General features: G+C 46.1%; 2 protein-coding genes across 3 annotated transcripts; one reads left to right on the forward strand and one right to left on the reverse strand.

Annotated features, from left to right (window-relative positions):
• Positions 1 to 120: 120 nt before the first annotated feature.
• TM7SF3 (transmembrane 7 superfamily member 3) lies at positions 121 to 18,317 on the reverse strand. 2 transcript variants are annotated; one of them, XM_086885030.1, is made up of 12 exons: positions 18,145 to 18,317; positions 11,970 to 12,124; positions 10,023 to 10,173; positions 8,780 to 8,900; positions 7,889 to 8,060; positions 7,428 to 7,605; positions 6,061 to 6,147; positions 5,568 to 5,648; positions 4,726 to 4,878; positions 3,518 to 3,615; positions 2,790 to 2,952; positions 121 to 2,321 (listed from the first exon to the last, which is right to left on the reverse strand). In XM_086885030.1, exons 1-12 carry the CDS (start codon positions 18,212 to 18,214, stop codon positions 2,059 to 2,061), a joined length of 1,692 nt encoding a protein of 563 aa, XP_086741156.1. In that variant the 5' UTR covers positions 18,215 to 18,317; the 3' UTR covers positions 121 to 2,058. The 2 variants fall into 2 exon arrangements, with proteins under 2 accessions (XP_086741156.1, XP_023783308.2); XM_023927540.2 differs by lacking the exon at positions 18,145 to 18,317 and adding an exon at positions 12,364 to 12,660.
• MED21 (mediator complex subunit 21) lies at positions 18,288 to 24,317 on the forward strand. Its single transcript, XM_086885032.1, has 5 exons — positions 18,288 to 18,668; positions 19,036 to 19,415; positions 19,655 to 19,769; positions 19,993 to 20,093; positions 22,641 to 24,317. Exons 2-5 carry the CDS (start codon positions 19,374 to 19,376, stop codon positions 22,815 to 22,817), a joined length of 435 nt encoding a protein of 144 aa, XP_086741158.1. The 5' UTR covers positions 18,288 to 18,668; positions 19,036 to 19,373; the 3' UTR covers positions 22,818 to 24,317.

Below are 24,317 nucleotides of genomic sequence, written 5' to 3' on the forward strand. Positions count from 1 at the left end.
GCACTCACCACACTCTCAGCCTCTGGGTGTCACTGCAACGCCAGCCAAGCTCCCCCACCTCAGCCCGACGAAATTTTTCAAAGTAAACTCTCCCAGCAAGATCAAAGGCAGAGGCTAAACTGTAGAAGCATCATTGAAAAGACATCTTTATTATAAAAGATAAAGAAAATTAGAGTTAAACTTGTTTCTTGCACAATGTAAATCGCAGCAGTTATAAAAACCCACCATGGTAAACATGTTTAAGAGCATTTCTACACCACAGAAGTGTTTGCTGCTTGCCAGTATACGTGGCAGAGACATGCTCAGGATCAGTGGCGGGGGGACGGGCAGAGACCCAGGGAAGAGCTCCTTGCTTACCCCATGTGCCACACAACAGCACAGGGAAACAAGACCCAAACTGCAGGATTTCAGCCTTGCTTTGCTATTTGAGGCAGATGGTCCAGCTCCAAGCAATGATGGGATTTGTCTTTAAACATCAGAAAGGTTCAGTCACCTCAGACACTGTCTCTGAGTTCTCACTCCTTAAAGAAAAGCCATTTAAAAGTCATTAATTCCTGTCTATGCCAGGGTGTTTAAACTTCCAAAGAAGTTCCCAGATAAAGTTCTTTTGCCAGTTTCCTCAGCAAGAGCTGTTTCTTACAGATTTCATACCAAGAATTTAAAGTAGTGGTTCAGAGCTTAGGCTTCCACCCCTGGGGAATTCCCTCATGGAGGCTCCATGCAGGCACCTAAGTGATCACTTGCTTCACCCAGGCAGGACTGCGCACTTGGCTGCCCTCAGTGAAGGTTCACACACAGGGAGAAGGAGGAAGAGTCAGCATATCCTGTGTCAAGGTACAGGACGCGGGACTTGAGCCATCCTTCAGTGCAGGACAGACCTCCACTGGAGACCAGGATGGGGCAGAAGGGACAAGCATGGTAAAACACCCTCAGGTCTCCCTGGGATGAGCCAAAAACACATTGTTCCAGTTGACATTTTGATAGTGGCTCTAGGGTTTTTTTTTAATGAAGAGCATAAAGCCACCACATGAGATTGGTCCCTCACCTCTTTTTATACTACATTCTGCTTTGGGCAGATGCAATTCAAATAGGTAATGAACACATTCAGTCAGCAAGGTTCCTGATCAGTACCTTGCTAGCTGAATGCTGTTTTCATCCCTTAAAGGCAAAATTAAAAGATGATTAAAAATAAATCATTAGTGTTCCAGGCAACTCCAGGGGGAAAAAATTGCCATTGGCTACAAAGAGCTTACTTAGTTTTTTCTTTTATGACAGCACCATCAAAAAAGATACTATACCAGAACAGAAACAAGACACAGGCTGTTCAGAAAGCAAACAGGGAGAAAAAACTTGTGTGCTCTTAGCAGCCATCTCTGCACAGAGACCAGATGACCAGCTTGCTACAGAACCACCCAAAGTCAAAGGAAAAAGTCTTAGATCAGATCAGTCCCCATTCCCCACAGTGCACACGTCCAACAGTTAACTCAGTGCGGTTTCAATTCAAGTCATTCAGTTCAGCTTGCAAGGTTCAGTAACACTTCTTGGAAACCAGTGTGTCTGCAGCCACATGTTTTGTACCTGTATTAGAAGGAGATGCTCAGTTCCTGCTGGAAGAACTCCCTGTATGGCCAGTCCTTGTCCCCTCCCCTCACAGCTAGACAGGCTGACCACTCTTGGGAGCGAGTTGGGAGCTGCCTCAGCAGACATTTCCACATGCAAGGGGACAATCAGCAGGTTGCTTTCCAAGGCCTGCTTGATATTTCACATACCCAAAAAGCAAAGTAGGCCCCACAGGATCAATGCCTGTCCTTGGCCACAAGTACAGGATTCTGCAGGTGGACACAAGCAGGTTGAAGCAGGCAGAGTGTGCCACAGAGGAGTCACAAACCGCATGTAGTGTACTGGGCAGGTAACTGCTCTGCCAAGCTGGGCACGCAGCAATCTCTTATTCAGCAGGACAAATTAGCAGTGGTAAATTCTGCACCACTGGCTGGTTGCTGGCAATCATCTCACCATTCCCAGATCCTCCCTCTCCATTCCCACCAGTTATTTGGCAGGTTACAATAGCAGTGGAGTTCTCTCCCCGGCTGGCTGATCTTTCTGGAAGAACTCTTTGATATGCAGCAGCTTGTTGTGGATCCTCTCTCTCAGGGGAGGGATGTGATGGCTGGGGTCTAAGACATTGGTGCTTCTACGCTCCCTTTCCCTCTTCCAGGTGAGATAGGGATGTGGTGGGAAAGGCATTTCACTCCTCTCCCGACGGAGCTGCACAGTGACCCCACTGAGGGCCAGCATCACCCACACTGACAGGATGATGAAGTCTGGAGAAAGACAAACAGATTCCTGTAGCAAAGCAGAACATTCCTTTCTTTCCCAAGCACAAACACTGAACTAGTTTAGTGACAGAAAGGAATGAAGTATCATCCCCACATCCTCAGATGCCCAGAGTGGCTCCATACAGAGGCCAGGATACACAGGGAGTTGGGAAGAGTCTCTTCCTTGTATTAGGCCTTTGACTGCCCACTCTGCACACTCCTCAGCAAGCTGCCAGCCCAAGTCTGAGCAGCACCTTTCACAAGGGCCTTTGTCACAACACCAGCAGGAAGGTTCCTGCCTTGGAGTCTACTCAGTATTGCTTTTGAAAGACTAGAATTTCTCATGTGGATGTTAAATCTCACACTGTACTGTGTTCTTCTTCCATCCCCTTCCTGCCCTCACTCACTGTTTACCAGAGCCAGAGAGGCAGTTCTTCCTCCTAAAAAAGAGAATAAAGTCTCAGGAGGACTCACCATTCCTTTGAAAAGGCACATTGGTATAAGCTCTGCTGAAGTAATTGTTGAGGACCCTTCTGAGCAAGTCTAAGGTGATGTAAGCAAGGCTTGTGTAGACGTAACAAGCAATGGCCAGGACCACTGTATAAGATCCCACTATTCCAGAAGCCAGGATGTTCAGCTAGACAAGGAGAAAAAACACAGCCTTAGGAGACTGATGAACACTCTTTATTCCCTACCTCACTAGGAGAGTAGAATCATGGAGTGGCCTGGATTAAAATGGACCTAAACGCTCATCCAGTTCCAATCCCTTGCCATGGGCAGGGACACCTGCCACTATCCCAGCTTACTCAGAGCCCCATCCAACCCAGCCTGAACACTGCAGGGGATGAGACAGCCACAGCTTCTCTGGGCAAGTATTTTGTAATTTTTATCAGTTCTTTTGTGATAAATCAGCTGCACACATCTGTTACTCAGCCATAGAGAGCTGATAAGACAGCACAAGTCAACTAAATGCAGATTTTAGTGGATGCTGTGGGCAAAACTACACCCAAGTCATTCCTTAGCTTATGGACCATTTGGCACAAGTGGGGCTGGACAGGAACTGCCTGCAACTGGCCCTGTGCTGAGCTTCACAAAGCTGTGCTAAGTTTTCTGTACATATTCCACGGGGCAACGTTTTGCATTAAGAAGTCTGACCCCCCCTTCTCCCTCTCTCCTTCTGAGGTGAAAGCACAATTACTTACAATTCTTGGGCAGCCAACAAAAAGCACTGGAATCATCAAGGCTACACAAGTAAAGGTCACCCAGAACACCACATCGTCACGGAAGACCCTGTAGTCTCCTGCCAAGACACCATATTTACCAGTGAGAGAAACATTTCCTTTCTCACAAGTGTTTGGGGGCCAGCTTTTTCCCAAAAAAAATCTGTACATTCAGAAATACCTGGAGTACATTGTTGAAAAGCCCAGCTTTTGAGCTCAAATCCTGACTGTTTAAAGATGAATTGGAACAGTCATTCAAGAACAGAAAAGCTGTCCCAGTTGAGCACAGGTCCTGTAACCCTGTGCTGGAACAGCAGATCTTTTCCACAGAACAAAGATTTTTGACAAGGAACACGTTCCTCACCTAGTAAGAATGAAAAGTACCAGAGTACTGCTGCCCAATAAGAAGCTGTTTTGCTGCCTTTATGGGTTTCTAAGCTAAAAATCTGCATCTGACTCCAGAGCATGATGCAAATGTAGCCATCACAACACCACTGGGCAACAAATTCTTCTGAGCTTTAGGAAAATTAAACCCTTCTTTGCTCTCCCTGCCTTCTAAAGCCTGTGGATTCACCAGAGGGGACAAGATGACCTCCAGCTGAATCACTGCTCCACTTTAATGAAGAGCAACTAGGGACTGCATGGATTATCACAGAATTATGGTGAGTCAAACACAGATGACTGGAGAATGAGAAACTGTCCCACCAGGGGACCTTAAAAAGAGTTTGGAGACTGAGTATTACAATAAAGTACAGCTGATGCTCTGATGTCCCAGAGGGACTCCAGCTCAGCAGGCTTACTGGCTTTTAAGCAATTTGTCTAAGGTCTTTATGCCTGAAGCCTTCAAATTAGACTTTAGATTTTCTACTGGGATTTGTTCTGGACAGAGAACAAGAGAGCAAGCACATGCCTGGAGCAGAGCTGGTGTTACAGAGATGGCACACAGTTTAAGAAGGAAGAGTCACCAAGTTCTCTGCACAACAATCAAGTTTCCTCTTCCCCAAGTAGTTTTAATTACAGCACAACTGAAAGAAGCTTTCAGGTACATCTCTATTCCTCCCTGCACTGCAAAGGGAAAGTTAAACATCCCACTAAGATAAACCAGAGCCTGCCATTCTCTCTTGAGCCTTGCAGTGTGCCTGCAGCACAGCAGGAACACAGCACTCACCAAGCAGAGGATTTCAGCTTACCTAGGGGAGTGAAGAAGAGCATCGATGAGAAGAGAAATCCCAACACAAGTCCAATAACAAACATGCTGAGCAGGACAGAGCCAAATCTCCACCAGCTCACAACCAAGAGCAGGCCTCCAATAATTCCAGCCACTGCTGTCAAAATAAGACGCACTGAAAGAGAGAAGAGAAAATTCCAGCATTCTGGAAACTTCCATTCCTGCAGTAACATGTTCAGCAGCTTTACTTACATGCTTGTTTGGCTTTTTTCAGTGAGTTTGCAAGAGGAAACAAATAAAAGTATCAGCACATGCTTTGTGTACTTCACTTAGATGCCAGCCTGCAGCTGGGGATGTGCTGCTGAATGAGTGGCAGGGGGGCTGGAATGGAGGCTTTGGTACTATGGATATCAGTACTCCAAGTTCCCAGGGAGTTCAGGTAGCTACAGCTACTGCACATGTATCAAAAAAAGGAATTCTATTAAGTGGGACAGATGGAAAGAACTAATTCTGTCTAGTCTAACAAGCTGGGTACAGACCACCTACTTCCACATTACAGATGCAATTTGATCTGAAACAGAGGCCCATGCATTGTGAAAGTAGGAAGAAAGTATGTCGCAAATTTCCAGTTTCCAAACCCCTCTCTTCCTTGGATAGATACAGAAATTAAATCCAGCTGTTAATTCTACATCACTGTGATGCTAGAAGGAACACTTACTCTGTTATATTTTCAGCTATTACAGAAGAGCTCAAGCACCCAAGCATCCTTCCTGTGGCTGGCCAACAGCCCAATTGAGATTGTACCTGAAGGGTTCCTAACAAGAGTTGGGGAAGAGCACAGGATATCCTGACACATCTACTCACCGTCATAACTAAGGCCAGTTACCCTTGTAATGAATACAAAGAAAACGAATGCTGCGACAATGAAGCCCATGAAGAATAAATCTAGAAAAGAAGGAAAAAGTATTTATCAAGCTTCATACCGAGCCCACTTCAGTGGATCCTCAGACATCTTCATATTACAACGGGGAAGGAACATAGCAGCTCACAAAAGGAGGGCAGACAACATTTTGTTCTCGACAGGGGTGTCATCAAACACTACAGATAGTCCAAAATTATATCTTTATAGCTATATTGCCCAACATACATCCTAGTTCTAGGTTTCTCTTCTTTGCATCCCAGAAACTTCCAGAAACTCATCTTAAAGGCTCAGAGCCTATAAAAGCAAAGCAGTGAACCTAACTGGCACAGTATCACTATCACTAAGTGAATCTTGGTAATAACATCACCATTGTAAGTTACACAGAGTAACATTTATGAAGCTCCGAACAGACTTACGAGATGAAATACTCAGTACCTGTTTTCCAGAATCTGTGTCCAAAAAAGCAGGTGAAAAGACCAAGAATACCAAAAGCAGTGAAGAATACTTTGGTAGAGAGTTTACCTACAATAAAAAAGGTAGATTTAGTAGAGCATTCCACCTAGTAGTCTCAACAAAGAGATTAAGGTAAGGTCAGGTTGCTGTCACAAACTTTACTGACAACTTGAGAGCTGCCACTCTGTCAGATTTGCAATGCCTGAACTAACAGACGGCTTGGTAGGATCTTCAACAGAATATTGAAATAGTCCCAGACTGATTAAGAAATCAAGAGCTTCCTCCTTATTCAAGAGAAGTTTCTGTAAGCAGATGCAACTTGATGATAATACAGATACACATTTGCCTGAAGATTCTCTGCTCAGGCTTAAAAAAAGGGACATCCAGACATCTATAAAAGGCAGTGCTATGGGATTAGTGACCCAGGCAGCAACTACAGACTTAATCACTGCAGCCTTCACCTTTTGTTTCCCTCTCATACATTTGCCATACAACAAAAATGATCATCAGCGTCCCATTACGGCCCACCTCTGTCTTCTATGCAAATTTATTACTTATATTTAAGATATTTGTAGAAGTAAATATTTCCCATGTGCTCTGAATTAGAGAGGTTTAGTCTAGATAATTTGTCTCACATTGTCATAGGACAACACTGAGTTTGACAACAGTCACTTGTGTTACAGTATGTAAGAAAATAATGAGAACAAATCTTACTTTATGAACCAAATTCTACTAATTACATGAGTAATTACTCATGTCCCTTCTGCATTCATAATGGAAGTGGCAGCTTTGCTGTGTTTCTGCTCAAATTCCACCATTATATAGCTTTGTACAAAGCAGCATGACTTGGCAGTCACACCACTACTGCTGACATTATCTTCATTCTTATTTTAGATGACCGCCCTCCTTCAAAATACCTGCAGGTTACTGATTCCTGTTAGCACCAGCACAGTTACAAAAAACGGAGCTGGAGCCCAACCCAGTCTGTGTTTTATTAGCTCAGCTTCACATCCAGCATCCGCAGACCTACAAATTATTTGAAATTATGTATCCAGTTGAAATGGATAAAGCTGGGGTGGCACTACAGAGTTCGGAGTTACATTTGCAAGCCACATATTAAAACTCCATTAAGTTAAACCTTTAATTGCTAATGACTCTTCTTAGTCTTACTTCATCATTCTAGACTTTCTCCTCAATCAAGAAGCACACTTCATCATAAAGTAACAAAATAGATACAGTGTAAAGCAAAGATCTGCACACATTGGAAAAATAATCTTAAAGCACATCCAGCATGTTGGAGCACAACAAGCTGCAGAGGAGTTGGCAAGGAGATACAATTCCCAACTTACTGAGGGAAGAGCAGTTATCTACCAGGTCAGCAAAGCTGCAGGCATATGTATGCACAGGTATGTATGCAGCAGAACTGTTCCAAAGAGGATCCCACACCACAACATTGTAGATCACACCTTGTCCAGGAAGTGATGAGAAGTACACATTGGTCTTGTCATCAGCTGTCAGCGTAAGCATCTGGAAAAGGAAATATCTGTGTTAAAGGCTCACAGGATGGAACCCTTCCCTCCAACACTACTGTGTTTTCTGACAGAGGAGAAGATTCCCCCACTCCCCGTTTTGCTCCTCATTGCCTGAGGGCACAGTTCAGGTTCCCTACCAGCCTCCTGACCCAGGTCTGGCAACACTGCCATTCCACACCCCAGCAGGGCCAGGGTCCCCTCCAGGAAGACAGCACAGGGGAAGAGACAACAAGAGAGCACCACTGCCACATGGCTGGTACCCAGTGCTTCAGGCTCACCTTAATGCCATTGGCTCTGATACTCTGCACCCCAGACATTTTCCGAATGTGGCTCATGAGCACCATCTCAGACAGGTCATTCTCAGGCAGGAAGTACTGGTACACATCATAGCGCAGCCGCCACCGGGAGCTCTGGCCAGTCTCTGAATCACAGGAGGGGGGGTTTGCTCCTCTGCAATGAAAAACACATCAGCCACGTGCCCAGCACAAGGCTCCAAACCTTAACATTCATTTTCAGCAGTTACCTGTCCACAGTGTTTGCCTCTGCTCTTTAGAGGTGCGCACCAGCAGCTAACTCAAAACTGGACTGTATTTGTGAGCACAGGACATCATCACACAGAGTCACCCTGGCACAGGTGGTGGCTGTGCTGATACCTGCCTTTACACTTGCAGAGGCTTCCTATGAATTGCCATAACAAGAATTCAAAGAGGCCACAACAGCCACAACATTACTGTTTGTCTTTTCATGCAGTTCTGAACAGTCCTCCCCATTCCCTGCCTATCACTTGCAACACCAGGCTTTTAACTTGAAGTCTCAAGTTAAAAAATTCTGGGTCATTATCATGCTTTAGTACTAATAAAGAAATAAAACTGGCTGTAACATACAATTGAGACTCAAACAAATTAAGCTGTTACAAGGAATGGAAAGTCCAGAAATACTTACATTTCTAAAGTTGCATAACCTCCCCCACAAGATGTAACTCTCAATTTTTATCTCTCTCATGCAGTACCTCCTTCCCCTCCTCCTTTTCCCCATTTACATTTGTTGCAGCAAGCAAGATTCCTGCCAGCAGCTGTATGGTTCAGCTGTTACATCAGGGTCTTACTTTAGCCTTTTGGCCAAACACAGGACAAAAGGTCTTGCTCAGTGCACTAAAGTTTTCCACACACCTGGTATATCCCAAGTTTGCAGGGGCAAACTTGATGTGTATATCAACCAACGTGTAGTCCAGATAAAGATTTGGATCCACTTCCAAGTCAAATTCTAGATTGCAGCCCCCAGGAATAGGATCTAGAACACAGAAGATACCTGCAGTTATGCACTTGCAGGCACAATCCACTTGCTGAGCACAGAAAGATGCTGGCCCTGCAGGCAGCAAAAGGGTCTCACTCCAGCCTGTGACACATCCCCAACACATGGGAGACTCCAGTGTCTGAAGTGCTGGAATGGAAGCTCCTGTAAGGGACTGCACATGGCTCAGGGCAATCCCAAGCACAAACACAAGCTGGGTGGAGAATGGATTTAGGGCAGCCCTGAAGAAAAGCACTTGGAGGTGCTGGCTGACGAGAAGCTTGAAATGACCCAGCTACATGTGCTCACAGCCCAGACAGCCACCAGCATCCTGCATGCAAAGACAAGTGGGCAGCAGGGCCAGAGAGGGGGGTTCTGCCCGTCTAGTCTGCTCTGGCAAGACCCCACCCCAACACAAGAAGAATGTGGACCTGCTGGAGTTAGTCCAAAGGAGGACCATGAAGATGACCAGAGGGATGGAGTATCTCTCCTATGAGCAGAGGCTCAGAGTAGGGGTTGTTCAGCCTGAAGAAGGCTCCGGTGAGACCTTTCCAGCAGCCTCCCCATACCTGAAGGGAGCCTACAAGAAAGCTGGAGAGGGAATTTTTACAAGGACCTAGGGGTGATAGGACAAGGGGGAATGGCTTTAAGCTGAAGGAGGGTAGATTTAGATTGGATATGAAGAAGAAATTCCTTCCTGTGAGGGTGGTGAGGCCTGGCACAGGTTGCCCAGAGAAACTCTGGCTGCCCCTGGATCCCTGAAGGTGTCCAAGGATATGCTGGAGGGGACTCTGAGCAACCTGAGGTAGTGGAACTTGTCCCTGCCCACGGCAGGGGGTGGACCTGGATTATCTTTATGGTCCCTTTCCAATCAAAACAGATTTGTGATTCCATGATCACGTGCACCACAGTTTTCTATTCAAAGGCTTAAATCATGGCAAGACCAAGGAGTACATCCTAGACACAACTCACAGTTCAGCAGTGTCAGTATAAACCTTTTCAGCCCATTTCAAAAGAATTTCCGGTATCTCCATCAGATTTCCACTTCTAGATGTAAGACAGGTCAACACTTCATTCCACAATGACTTGACTGAGCAGAGCTGGCATGCCCTGAGCACGTACCTTTCTCCATGTAGGGAATAGAGATGGCAGTGCTGAGCACCTGGCCAGCATCCAGGGCACGCACGTACCATGTACACACGGTCTGCTCAGGCTGAAGGATGGACACCAGCCCTTTGTCTACCCCAATTCCTGAGCTGTTCACCGATGGAGTCTGCACAGAAACAAATGATAGAAACAAGTAGTTATTTTTGAGAAGTTTTCTATCACAGTTTGATAATATTTATGTATTTTGATATTATCACAAGAGCTCTTTCCTGCCACAAACCTGCCAGACACACACATCAGTGCCAGTTACAACAGATCAGGCTTTGCCCAAAATGTACTTTGCCCAAACTGTGCTTGGAATTGTCCAGCTCCACTGTATGAGATCTGCATAGGCCCACTTCTCAATCCTGTCAAGGCCCCTTTGGATGGCACCCCTAGCTGGTGAAAAAAGGGAGCTCTGACACCATGCAGACTGGCTCAGGCTCAAAAACCCAAGTGACACGTGTGGGATTACTAAAAAGCTGATCATCACAAGCAAGTTACAGAGAAATCTAGCTAGTAGATCTTGCAATGGCTTGACTTGAAAAAATGAAGAAGGACTGGAATACGCCTCACAAAATGCTGTAGATGGCAGCAAGGAAGTGTTCTGGGAGCCAGCATACAGAAGCACCTTCCTATCTCCACCAGAACAGAGATGACTGTATGATAGCTTCCTTAACACTAGCAATGCCAGATGTTTTTGAGGCCAGACCAGTTACTGACCAGAACCACCATCCCTTCCAGAACTAGGGCTCTTGAGGAAAGATTAGGCAACAATGACAGTATCACAGTCTCACAGCTGGAACAACCAGTTGACCTGCAGCCACATTTTCAGCATGGAAAGTGCCTTTGGCCAAGGCAGTCACAGTTACCCGAGGCAATGCTGTAAGGAAGTGCACTGGACCTGGCAGACTTCAAAGTCTGGCTCAGCATCATGTTTCTAGAAGCAGGCCAGCCCTAAAAGCAGTACAGCTGCATTTATGCATCACTGCCCTTGGCCTGGTAAGGCCCATGAAAGCAAAGAGGATCTGAACTGGCAGCAAAGGATTCTACAACGGCAAGCGAAGACTGAACAGGTGTAACAATAATGCCTCAGCCCTGTAATCCTGGCTGTTTGACCAGTACAAGGATGGCGGAGCTGGGTGACTTGTGTTACAGGTCATTCATCTTCTAAGATTCCCAGGATACATCTTGGCACTCAGCATATTCTGATTTCAAAGATGCTGGTGGAGAGAGGGGAACTGGATCGCAACTGTCAGACCTGCATCTACCACCTTCAGCTTAGTCAATGTTCTGTTCAAATACCAGTGAGAGCCTCCCAGCACCACAACAATAAAAATCAGTATTTTAGATTAGGCTCATTTTGTCCCATCATTACTGGGATCCAGGGTATAGCAGCAGGAATGCTTTTATTGCTGTCTAGAAGTAGCAGCTTTCACTGGAGTACGTGGAAGAACTTCTCCATGTGTTACCAAAGGAGAATTAGATTCAGGACAAGGAGCTGGGATAACACATCATTATCTGCAGCGGTTAGATCCAAGCCATGGGAACAGCAGAACTAAACATCCCCAAGTGACCATGTATGGGGCATCTGGCAAACATACAGATCTGGTTTTAATATGACAAGTTGATGGACAACAGTCAGTAGAGCCACATGACAAAAGCATCACTTCTACCAAATAAAGAGCCTTGAAACATTTTCAAGCCAGCTCTGACATTCCTTCAGCATTCAGTCTTTCAAAACAGCAGCTATGACATATAAGTACAAGAAAGTATTTCTGAAGCTACAGTAACACTGTCTAAAAGCCAAGTAGGTAAAAGACACTCATAATTTATACAGCTTCAGTTCAATATTCCTACATGTACCAGAGCCAAGTCCTTTGTTGAAAAAGAGACAGCACTTAACAGAAGTGACACTCTTACCTTATCAAAGGATATCACCACATCACTCTGCTGGGCATGCACTTGAAAAATAACCACAGTCACGTTGCTGGCAATGTTCCTGATTACAGCCTCAACTGGATTGGTCTGGTTAAGCAGCACATTTCTGAATTTTCCCAAGGAGAGCTCAAGAAGACCTGCATTACAAAAAAAACGAAGATACAGGGGGATTTTTTGGTCCAGAGGGAAGCAATTACCAGGGAAGCCTGGAAGTTTCCAGTAGCCCAGTATTAGTCAGCTGGGAACAGAGCAGGATTTTGCTTTGTGCTGCTTTCATCCTGTAAGCTGTACCAAGCTTTCAGAGACTGCTGCACACAGAGTTGTACCTGCAGATACAGGCACAGCCAGGGTACCTGTCCTGCAGCCTGGCACTCACCTGAGGACAGGGACAGAGCTTCCCACCAAGAGTCAGGATTTGATACAGCTGAGCTCACCAGCTCAGCCAACCAGCCAGCAACACACCAAAATGTCAGTAAGAGAAGACACTGAAGACTGTCTGATCTTTGGCAGATACAGGTGGGTATGTTTGTATCAACCAGCCAACTTGCACAATATCCATCAGACTTTCCAAGTGAATTCCTACAGACCATGGAAACTGGAGTCAAGTTCCAGAAGACAGAGTCAAATCTGCAGTTTACGTACATACATTTACCAGTTTCAGCTATTCCAAAATTTTTGCTGCCAAATGGTTTTTAATCATTAGGACTGCTTCATCCCCATCTATAGACCTAAAAATCTGACTAATTTTTCCTAGACACAACCTACACCATCTCTTCCTACAATGAGCATAACCCCATGATCCACTGTCATTTTAGTTTCAAGAGAACCACATGACCTAGGATATAAGATCTTTGAGAATCAGCTCTGGCTTGCCATTCAAGTTCTGCAAGCAAGCCTGGCCTCTCCCTGTGCTGGGTTCTGCAGGGGCAGGGAATGCCAAGTGAGGAAAGCGAAGCAGCCACACAGAAGCCACAAGATGCTTTTTGGTCAGTGGTTGCAACCAGACTGCACAATGCCTTCCAGGCTTTTCCCTGAATTCTTCTGCCTGCCTCTGTACCCAAACAGACCTAAAACTTATCAAGCCTGAACACACAGACACTTCCTCAAAGAAGTTGCCTCTGGTAGAAAGGGTTTGTACTGCCGAGTTCCCTAACACAAAGTCAACAGCAGCACCATCCAAGAACTCTTGTTGGTGACACAGGGGGGCTCCCATTCACAAGGGAGGGAACAGTTTTCTTTCCTGAAACTATACCCAGTACTCTCTAACTGCTTTCCTGTTACTTTTCTCTCTCTCCTGCCAAGAACTAGCATCATTGGCCAGTTTCTTTGCCTCTTGATGTGTAAATAGAGGGGTGCTCCCACCCTCATGCCCCCTCCACTCACTACACAGTGAGGGAACTTCAGCCCTTATATGCTCACTCCCAAAATTCAATTAATACCAGTATTGCATCACCAATGAAATCTCAGCTAAAATATGGGGGGGTCATAAACCATTTGTGAGGAAAGAAAGAGTCTCCATTTTTCTGCTCCATCATTTGTAGTTTGTGTTAAGGTAGAAGTTTCTACACCAAATTTTCACACAGTAGTTAATGTAAAATTAAAGCTGCAAAAAAACCCAGCTTTGTGTATCCTTCAGTTTGAGTCTTCAGAATTCCTTGAGCAGCATTCAGATATCCTCAGATCTTTCTTCATTAGCTCAAGTTCTACCAGAAATGCAAGCAGTGGTATGAATGCTGAAGAAAAGCATTCAGAAGGCACAGACTATACATCTATACACCAAGAAATTTACAGTGAAAGCTTACAATGAAGGAAAAATATTTTTCTTTGATCTTTAAAACCTTCAACAGAGCTTCCTGAACCACAAGACATTCACAGTTCAACGTTCTTTTAAGAAAAACAGCTGAAACTATACACTCTCTGTGTGATCTACATCAAGGGGAAAAAACCACATTGCTCCACCTTGTTTCTCACCTCCACTCCATGCCCATACCCAGGGGCCTACGCATAAATAAGGACAGATTCACACACAGCCACTACTTCAGCGTGATCATGAGACTCTAAATGTCAGAGGCACTCTCTCAAGTTTAATTAGCGTGGTGAATTAAGGTATGGTGTTCTATATTGCTTTCCTGTTTGCATAACTGCTCCAAGAACAGTGCATGTGACACACATTACTCCAAAGTCTGGGCACAAGAGCAGAGGCTCAGGGTGAAGAACAGGAACATCTACACCCATCACACAAGTAACGTTCAGCTTGCTGTTCACAGGCTCCTTGAACCACACCTCCGGCCAGGCCTAAAAGATGCACTGCAGAGCAGCAAAACCTTCTATGAAGTTTTTGGAAGAGCAGTTCCTGCACAGCCACAGACCACAGAACCCTTCCAGCCTTCTCCATCTTTGTCATTTGAACAAGTTATTCCTGGTGCAGTGAAACAGAAAGGGAAGATGGTGAGCAAGACCAATTGATTAAATTAGCCAACTCACAATTCACCAGGCCTATTGCTACCACCAGTTCTCTGGTTCTAATACCAGACAGGTATTAGACTCCCTGAACCACAGAGTCTTGTCACACAGTCTTGTCAAACATCCTTTGAAGGACAGAAGCAGAGACCTCGATGACCACACATAGTGCTGGCCACAGCATACAACCTTCTCCTTTGGGCAAGCTTGATCTGCCTGGAGGTGGCCCACCAAACACATCTGCAGGACCACCAGCACAGTTAACATCACCTCACAAAGTGAGAGAGTTGATCCAGGAAGTCAGCAACAGACAGGAGCAAAATCCAGGCATCCCAGCTTGTTTTATTGCTTTCAGAAGTGAAGGTCTAGAAACACTCTAAGGTGTCAGGCTCTCTTCCTTGCCCTGTAGAAAAAGCTGCAACATTCACTGCACATCAGCACAGTTTTGGGTTAGATACATGAGAGGAACCCCCACTATTACAGAGCTTATCAACTGAACAGATGCTCAAAGGAAGTCAGCATTGCTGAAACTGAGCGGCTGCAGAGCAGAGATGGAGCACTGAGCACGGTTATACATACTCCAAGCATGGTTATACATACTCCACATACACCACCAGAACTGGAGCACAGAGAGTCCTGCACACAGAACTGGTGAACACAGCAAACAGCCCGCTCTGTCACCTCACACTGTCTTCTCTCTCACATGAAGGGCAGAACCAGTAAAGTCATTAAAGAACTAGAACCTCCTGGAGCTCTTCTGAGATCAAAAGTCCTTATTCCTAACTCTAAACAAGACAACTCCACAGCCTCTGCACTTGTTATCCCTTCCCTGTGACACACAGTTTCCCAAACAGGCTACACCCAGCTTGAATCTTTTCCATTGTGCTGATTCAGTGCCAGGCTCTTGGCTCCTCTGATGCTTTGAGTAAACCACATTTCCAGCTCCAATAGCCAAGTGTCTCTCCCCATCACCACGGAGCACTTAACCACACGGGGTTCTTGAAAACACCTAGCAGTCCAATTTCCAGTAAGAAACACAACTGAAAAAATTCTACCACTGCCCATACAGAGCAGTTTTCACTTAGAGAGCCTTGCTCAAACCTTACGCTTCCCTCTGAGAGGTTATGTGCAGTCAGAGAAAACACATTTCTACTGGGTGCCAAGCACCTTGCAGTGGATGTGCAGAACAACCTGATGTAAGTGGGATCCAAGAGCTAAGGAGAACTTCCCAGTGCAGGGAGTATAACAACAAGTAGTCACATGAAGACATTTAATGAAGATGAAGTGCAAGCTCAGACTGACTCAGTTTGAGTAAGAAAAACATTAGCATACAGTTACTTAACAGAATAAAGCCTGGAGCCATATCCTATCAGACCTGCAGGCCGTGCAGACACACATGATGGGAGAGTCCAGCTACAAGATCTCTGTCTTCCCACACTACTGAACACCCCAAAAAATACAGCACCTACCCCACTCCCAAAAGAAGCAGGAACATTTCTGAAAGCTTCTGAACTTTGTGTGCATACTGAGACTCATGCTTAGAACAGCTTAGAGGAGAATGTGGCTTGTCACCACCTGCACCATTCCCATCCCAAAGGACTATTCTGTTCACCAGGCTAGAGGACTTTACAGCCTGAAAAGTGAGGGAAGAGTTATGTGTGAACCTCTCATTATAAAGTATCATCTCTGTGTAGACTAAACAATTGGCACAAACTCGTTTCACCCAGATAAGCTCCTTTTACAAAAGCACTGCTAAATCCTGATTACTATAAAGTCACTTCAGTTTTTCCAACCCTGAACAGCCTGGTTTGGCTCAACAGCCAGTTGAACTCCTCAGGAAGATAGAGCTCTCTGGAAGGCAACAAATACAATGTACAAAACACTTCTGCACAAAGACCAAATTTGAGGAGCCCATCAGAAGCCCAGAGAGGCAACACAGGCCACACAAAGATTTTACTAGTCAGCATCTTCAGAATGAAGCAGGATCTTCAAGGATTAGGAGTTAGCAGAGCCCATCCCTGCAAAGTGGGCGTCCACAACTGAATAACACAACACAATTTCAAATCAGTGAACCATTAAGCAAATGGACTTGTTTAAAGCCCCTAATGATCAGCTAGACTCTGGTACACAAATTACACAGCTTATTAGCTTTTCACAAGGGAAATACTTTCCCCCTCCACCCTCAATCATGCAAGGAAAAACACAACAGGTTCCTTTAAGGCAAAACAGTTTGCTTAGGCTCATAGTTGTTTTGCCTTTTTACATATTGTAAAAAAATTACTCAACACATGACCCATTTTCATCAAGTCCATGAGACAAACTGCTTGTTAGCATCCTTTAAGATAACCATTAAGGTCTAAGAACCCTGAGCCTTCATTCTCACACCTGCTTGCCCCATCAGGTGCCCAGCCAAAGCAAGAAACAGGGAATACTTGGCTCTCCATTAGGATCTTGGGCATGAAACTTGGGCAGAGAGGAGCCTGCCACATCTGAGACTGGTTCCAAACGCTGTCCTGCAGCCCAGCAAAGAATCCCAAGAGTCTCCTTTGGGACAATTAAGCTCAATTTATTCAAGGCCAGGTTGGGTGGGGCATCAAGCAGCCTGGTCTAGTGGATGGTGTCCATGGCAGAGGGGGTGAAATAACATGATCTTTAAGGTCCCAAACCATTCTATGATGCCATGGTTAGAAGCAAGTGTAAAAATAAAGCAAAACCAAGAGGAGGAGGCTTATATCAGCCCTAATACAAAGGACTGCTTGCTTATCTCTGAATTATCTCTGAGAGGAAGCTTTATTTTTTCCTTTATTTGAACAGATAAGAGTTTAACCAGAAAAAAAAAAAAAAGGGACTGTAAATCTTCCCAAACTATATTTATAACAGCACACTCAATTCTGGATTCCTATTTTAGTCACATGCAGAACACAGGGAAATTACAAAAAAAAAGCCCATGCCAAATAAAGTCAGATTTCATCAGTACAGACAAGCAGTAACTTTATGAATCAAGCTGCAAACGGTAGGTTTTGCTCCTGTCTCTAATTTCATAGCAGTAGTTGTTTTCAACCCACCATCCACTAGGGTGGGGGGAACCCGTGACCACCTGTACATGGTCGGGCGGAAAAAACCCCAAGCAAACCAAAACAAACCTACTTTTAACCATGTTCCCTTGGTCAGGTAAGCTCATGCTCATAGGTAGCGAATGCCACCTTGTTGCTGTACGGGGGACACAGCCCTACAGCAGCCGCATCAGCGTACCGCATCCCCGCAACGGCGCGGTTCAAATCATTCCGAATTATCCATGAAACAGTTAAAAGTATGGTGCTCACAGAAATTAAAGGTGCAATATATATATATATAAATAAAAAATAAGCGGATAGGGAGGGAAAGGGAAGAAAAAAAAAAAACCAAAAACGGTGGTCTCCTTGCTTGCATATAAGATTAAGATAACCATGAATACACACAGCGTTTCTGCAGCGCCGCAGGCAGCCTAGCTCCGCACCCCTGCTCATCCCTCCGGCCAGCGGCCAGCACCGGGGACACCCCAACACCCCAAAAGGCTGTGCAGTCGCAGCAAGCCGCTGCCGCTGGACATTACCCCGGGCACAGCCCCGCGGCTCCCGCTACGAGCCGGGCTCCTCCGGCCTCCTAATGGCGGCCACAGCCCCGCGCGCCCCCCCGCTCCGGCTCACACCGCCCTCACCTGAGGCTCCGCCATGGCGCAGGACCCCCACGAGCAGCAGGAGCAGCGCGGGGCGAGCCGAGACCCGCATGGCGCTGCGGAGGGAACGGGGAAAGGGGGCTGAGGCCGGGGCAGGGCCGGGCAGCCGGGGCGGGACGGGCGCTGGGGGCGGGGCCCGCCCGGCAGGGGTCGCTCCCGCCCCCCTCAGGCACCTGCGGGAGGGCCCTGCCGGGAAGGGCGGGGGGAGCGCGGAGAGGGAGCGCTTGGTCGCGGTAGCAGCTGCGAACTCTTAAAAATGCACGGTGGGGCATGGACTGGCACCCTGGGACTTGGGTTTAGCTACGGAGAGTGAAAAGACCCCGCCTCCCATCTTACGTAGGCAGGCAAACAAAATCCTCGCCCAACCGCGCCGTCGGGAAAACGCTTTGAGGGGATTAGTTTGTGTCATCAAACCCACAGCATCAGTGGCAAGGCTACAGTGTGGTTATTTACAAAGGCTTGTAGTGACAGGATAAGAGAAACGGCTTCACACTGGCGGAGATGAGGTTTGGATTGGATATTAGCAGGAATTGATCCCTGTGAGGGTGGTGGGACTCTGGCACAGGTTGCCCAGGGAAGCTGTGGCTTCCCCTGGATCCCTGGCAGTGTCCAAGGCCGGGTTGGATGGGGCTTGGAGCAAGCCGGGATAGTGGAAAGTGTCCCTGCCCATGGCAGAATGTTGGAAAGAGATGATCTCTAAGATCCACCTGGGAGAAGGGCGGCATTGTACCCAGCTGTCAGAGATAAGAAAGATGGGCACAAACCGACTGACACGAATGGCGTTTATTCTCCAGCCCCTGGGCTCGGAGGCCGGATGCTGGCTCTGATTTGGCTTGTTGAGGACATTACACTCCGGCTTTTTTCCCTGCTCAGATCGGGGCTGGAGTGGAGCACCCGAGCGCTGCTGCGGCCTTCAGCTGGGATCAGAGCGACTGCTGCACAGCAAAAGCTGCCCAGGCCGTGCCAGGGAACAGAATCACTTAGGTTGGAAAAGACCTCTGAGATCATCAAGTTCAGCCTATGACTGAACACCACCGTGTCGAGCAGACCGCGGCACTGAGCGCCGAGTCCAGTCTCTCCTTAAACCCGCGCAGGGGCGGTGACTCCAGCCCGTCCCAAGGCCTGCCCACCCTCGCTGGGAGCCGTTCCTCCCGGCCGGCAGGGGGCGCGCGTGCCCCGGGGAGCCGCGCCTCAGGGGCGGCGGCGCGGCCATGGCGGACCGCCTGACACAGCTGCAGGACGCCGTCAATTCGGTGAGGCGACCGCCGCCCCCGCTCCCCCGGGGCCGCGGGGCACGGGTTGCGCTGCCTGTGCGGGGATGCGGTGATGCGGCCCCCCGCCCGCAGCCCCCCAGCCGGGGGAACGGCCGCGGGTGTGGGGTGCGCACCCTCCGCATGGCGGGGATGCTGGGCGGGCGGGGGTGCGCCGTGAGCTGGAGGTGGCTGTAGCGGTGGGGCAGGGTAATTAACGCGGTGTTAATTGGTGCCGGCAGCTCGCGGATCAGTTCTGTAACGCCATCGGAGTGCTGCAGCAGTGCGGCCCCCCGGCCTCCTTCAGCAACATCCAGACGGCCATAAACAAGGATCAGCCCGTGAACCCCACGGAAGGTGAGTCCGGTTTCCTGCGTCTCCTACAGGCCAGCGTGCTTCGGTGTAGTGCGCTCGGGAATGCAAAATCCGGCCTCGGCAAAGAATTCCCCTCGTAGCTGGTGGAGTGATGGAGTCGAATGGATGTCGGCTGCACTTTCTGCATAACATTGTGACAGCAGAGTTGTGCTTGTTTCTAATAATTCTCTGAGTGATTGCCTGAGTTGTGGTGTGTTTTGTGCAGAGTATGCCCAGCTGTTCGCAGCTCTGATCGCTCGCACGGCCAAGGATATCGATGTTCTTATAGATTCCCTGCCCAGTGAAGAATCCACAGCAGCTTTGCAGGTAGGACTTTTCCTAATTTCAGCATCAGAACACTCCTGAAGACAAACTTCCTCCTTTTTTCTTAAACAGATTTTTTCATCTCTAAGCCAAATCATTACTGAAAAATTATTTTGGTACAAACCTGAATTTTTCATGAGGGTAGCCTTGTGAATATTTTGTAGGCTTAGTGAAAATTTTGAACTTGCATCTAGTTCCAAGTAAGATTATAATCGGTGACAATAATTTAGATTCAGTTTTCTGATAAAATGTAAAAAAAACTAGGTGGCTTTGTCACACCACCACTATACTGGAAACTACTCACCCTTTTTTTTTCTGATATTAACAGAAGAGATGGAACAGTACTGATGCTTTGTGCATTGTTTTATTCTTTTTTTTTCCCCTTAGGTAATATTTCATATTTTTTCACATTTCATTTTGTAGCCGCAAAACCAGCACTACAGAACTTTTTTTGTTCTTTCATATTGTTTCTGGCTAGAATTTGCAGTCCTTGAAGTTCTTCAACTCTGTCACAAAATAATTCAATCACTTCTCAATAACAAGGAGTCTTCCTTCGAACCAGTCAAATTTGGGTTTTATTTGGTTTCTTTTTTTTCTGTTATTTCACAGATTTTACCCATTAAAACCATATTTTGTTTTTTTCTTTTTCGACTCTTAATGGCTGGATTTACATAAAGTATTTTCTTTTTGGAATGCTTAAAGAATGCATAGTGCTGTTTTCCTGACAAAGTTGATGATCACCTTTAAGATCACCTGCAAGTTTTAAACCTGCATTGATAGTCTGTAACCATTCAAAAGTGAATGGGCCAAAGAGAAATGACTTGGCAATGACACCACGTTTGGATTTAAACAAAGGAGGTTAAATTGGGAGCTTTGCTAGTCATGGTAATTGCTGTGCCCATCCTAATTGGGCTCATTAACACTAGCATAATTTTCTGACAGTGTATTTTTAATAGCTGAAGACAGATTTCCTGTTACAGGCAAATTCCAGTTTCTTGTATGACTGAACAGTGTCTGATCAAAGTGGCAGCTGGTGTGGGCAAAGAAGCTCCTTCCAGATGGAGGAGCTGGTTATCCAGTAGGGATATGTTTTCCTTAGAGGTGATACTTCAATCGTTTCTTTCTGTCTTCATTAAGAACCTCATGTCACAAATTTTTCTGATACTTTCTGTCTAGTGTGGTTTTAAGATAAATTCGTTTGGATTCCAGTTTTGATTTTTATTTTCTGTTGCTTAATTTGGTGCAGTATTAAATATTCTGATAGTCTTCAAAGAAATGGTGTTGAAGATGCTTGAAACCGTCTCAAATATGCACTATAGGTTTTGTTGAGAAGAAGATAGATAATACTTGATTAATATAAATGTACTCTAGGCTGATCTGCTTTTTTTATACTCTAGTTGTCTTGGTGTATATTTTGGATCCAGAGTCTTGTCTTAAATGATAAAAGGAGCTGCTAAACTAATGCTCAACACAATTTACCTCCCCCTTTTGAGTTCCCTTTTGGTGAAGTTGATAGTACAAATTCTGCTGTAAGCTGTGAAGTAGTTGCAGTCAACTATTAAACAGAACCTTTCTTTTTTTAGGGGGCACCAACCGGTCCCTCAGCATCCTTGAGTAGCAAAGTTGCTTTAGGGTTCTGTTGAAGATCCTTGCTTTTCCCTGTTGCCTAATATCAAAAGAGGAAACTCTTGCAACACTGTTAAAGTAGTAAAATAAAAAGCAGGCCTTTATTGGAAGCTTTCAAGTGTCCCAATGATCATGGGCACACCCAGCATCAGAGTTCTACGATTTTATGAGTATTACAAATTAGCATATAAATATTGTACAATTAAATGGTTACATAGTTTTCCCTGGGTTCTACCCCCACTGGAGTTGTTCCATGTTGCCTTCAGCAGCTGCAGGATCAGGTCCAGAGAAGCTACAGTTACCAGTGAGTGGCATGGGACAGCAAGGAGACGGGCTTCTGCTCAGGAAACCATTTATTCAGCACGGGAACAGGCTCAGAGACCCCGAACAGAGGCAGCGTGATGGGTTTTGAGGGACAGAACCAGGGTGGAGTTCAGTGTCAGGGACGACCAGGAACACAGCAAGAGAGAAACCCCAGGGACTCAAACCTAATGAGAAGCTCTGGGCTGCCATCCCATGAGGGTTCTGGGGTGGAGTTTCTTCCTGGGCTCGCAGGGCCTATCCTCTGAGGCAGAGGACGGAATGCCCTCTTGCCCACGCCTCTCACTTTAACAATGCTTATCTGAAACTAAATCTTTGCCTCCCTGGGCGGGGGCACATCACAGTTCCAGGGGCTTATTTGACCCCTTTCTTGTGTGTTCTCAGATTCTGGTTGGAAAACAAAACGTCTTGGCCAGGCTTCTTCCTAAGAATTAGACTAAACAGAGTTCCAAGTATGCATTAGAAGGGTTAACTTATTGTTCTAAGGGGAAACGGTAGGAAAAATACTAGAACTGTGTGATAGTAGCATCCAGAGCTGCGAATGTTTGAAAAATACATAAAACCACAAAAATCTTTCGGTATCATCTCGGTTTTGCTTTGAAGGCTGCGAGCCTGTACCGGCTGGAGGAGGAGAACCACGAGGCGGCGGCGCGGTTGGAGGAGGTTGTTTACCGGGGGGATGTGCTGCTCGAGAAGATCCAGAGCGCCCTGGCCGACATCGCCCAGTCGCAGCTCAAGACGCGGAGCGGCACCCACAGCCAGCCCCTGCCCGACTCGTAGCGCCAGGGGGCAGCGCGGCCCTGCCCAAGAGCCTCGGGAACGCCTCTGGATACACCGGGAATAGATGGGCTGGCCCGGCCCTCCCGCGGTGCTGCCCCGAGCTCTGCTCCGCGTCGGCAGCGGCGGCTTTGGCACAGTTGGGCTGCGGGTTTTGTGTGAGAAACGCTTCTACAGGGGCTCTGTTCTGGATCTGCGTGGATGTGTGATGTGTGTTTCCTCGAGTTAAAAAGAGCTTTCTGTTCACCAATATGACTTCACTCGAATTTGTTACATATTAGAAGCATTTGTATAAGTTAATCCCACCATGGTCGTGGTGTGTTTTTTTTGTAAGCCTCAGGCACATATGAGTTGGCCAGAGTTCCCTGGAGACAGTACTGTGAATGCAGTGATGGTCATCTGTTTTAATTAACAGCACTAGTAATGTTGATTGGCTGGTTTACCACCCTTTACAGAGCATATGAAAGGATAAGTAAACTCTGATGTTTACAGAGTGATTGTTCTTGTCATTGGCATTGTATTTACAAAGAAATAAACCTGCAGGTGTCTGATACTGACAGATACTGATACTGATTACTGTTTGTAATTCACAAATGAGCCTTTGAGTCCCTTGCTGCCACTGACACACCTGCTCTTACTTGCTTGTGCTATTTCTCTGCTTTTGCTGATATTCTGTATTCTCTTGGCAACTGGTGAGTGCCTCTAAAGCTGGCACTGATGAGGAAGCATTGGAAGACTGGCTAAAAATCAGCAGTGAGAAAACTGAAAATAGCTTATTACATAATGTTGCTTTTTAGTGTAAGGATTGGCTGCCATATGAATGCTGTGATCATAAGCAGCAAGATTCCTGTTGTCCCCAAGGCACTCTACAGAGGTGTTTTTATCTTCACACACTCAATAACAGAATGAATTTTTTCTCTTTGTTGTAGAACTACAGAAATACTAGTATCTCTTTTGATATTTAAAATAAAGCTCCAACACCAAATCAGTGGCTAATATAGGGCTCAAAGCATGAACTTGGGGTTAAACTTGGTCATTTTCTGTTGTTCTGAGTTAACAACCTTGTTATTGCAAGATGTTGTTTGTTGGCAGGTAGCATCTGCTCATTTCCCAGTCAAAACCACCTGTTTCTTTATATTGGCTACACTGTCATTGACTTGAAAGTTACACATGTTGCTAATGCACCCAGACACTTCAGAGCAATTCAAAAATGCCTTTAGTGTACTGATCCTTAAGGAATTAGATGCAGCCTCACACTGGACTGCCCCAGTGAAAGAACAAGTATAGCACAGCACTGTGTTTTGAGGATTAAAAAAGATAAAGGTGTTCCTATCTCTAATGCTAAAACTGGAAGTACTTAATGAGACTGGTCTTTCATTGCTTAATAATATTTTATGAAATGTGCATATCTTTAGTCATAAATTTAGTTTGCTGTTGTGAAACTCTTGCACTTTCAGATTCTGCAGAAGGAAAAAAAGAAATAAAGAATATGTTGCTGGAAAA

This window comes from Cyanistes caeruleus, chromosome 4 (genome assembly GCF_971803275.1).
Source record: "Cyanistes caeruleus chromosome 4, bCyaCae1.hap1.1, whole genome shotgun sequence".
NCBI classification, from domain to species: Eukaryota; Metazoa; Chordata; class Aves; order Passeriformes; family Paridae; genus Cyanistes; species Cyanistes caeruleus.

Bases quoted from the DNA above. Each gene is read 5' to 3' on its own strand.
- TM7SF3 (XM_023927540.2), bottom strand. From the start codon at position 12,631: ATGTACGTAAACTGCAGATTTGACTCTGTCTTCTGGAACTTGACTCCA. The intron at 8,061-8,779 runs GTGTGTGGAAAA...TTTTCATTGCAG, and splicing joins GCAAACTTGGGATATACCAG to AGGAGCAAACCCCCCCTCCT. The intron at 7,606-7,888 runs GTGAGCCTGAAG...TTCCTTTTCCAG, and splicing joins TCAGAGCCAATGGCATTAAG to ATGCTTACGCTGACAGCTGA.
- MED21 (XM_086885032.1), top strand. From the start codon at position 19,374: ATGGCGGACCGCCTGACACAGCTGCAGGACGCCGTCAATTCG. The intron at 19,416-19,654 runs GTGAGGCGACCG...TGGTGCCGGCAG, and splicing joins TGCAGGACGCCGTCAATTCG to CTCGCGGATCAGTTCTGTAA. The intron at 20,094-22,640 runs GTAGGACTTTTC...TTTGCTTTGAAG, and splicing joins AATCCACAGCAGCTTTGCAG to GCTGCGAGCCTGTACCGGCT.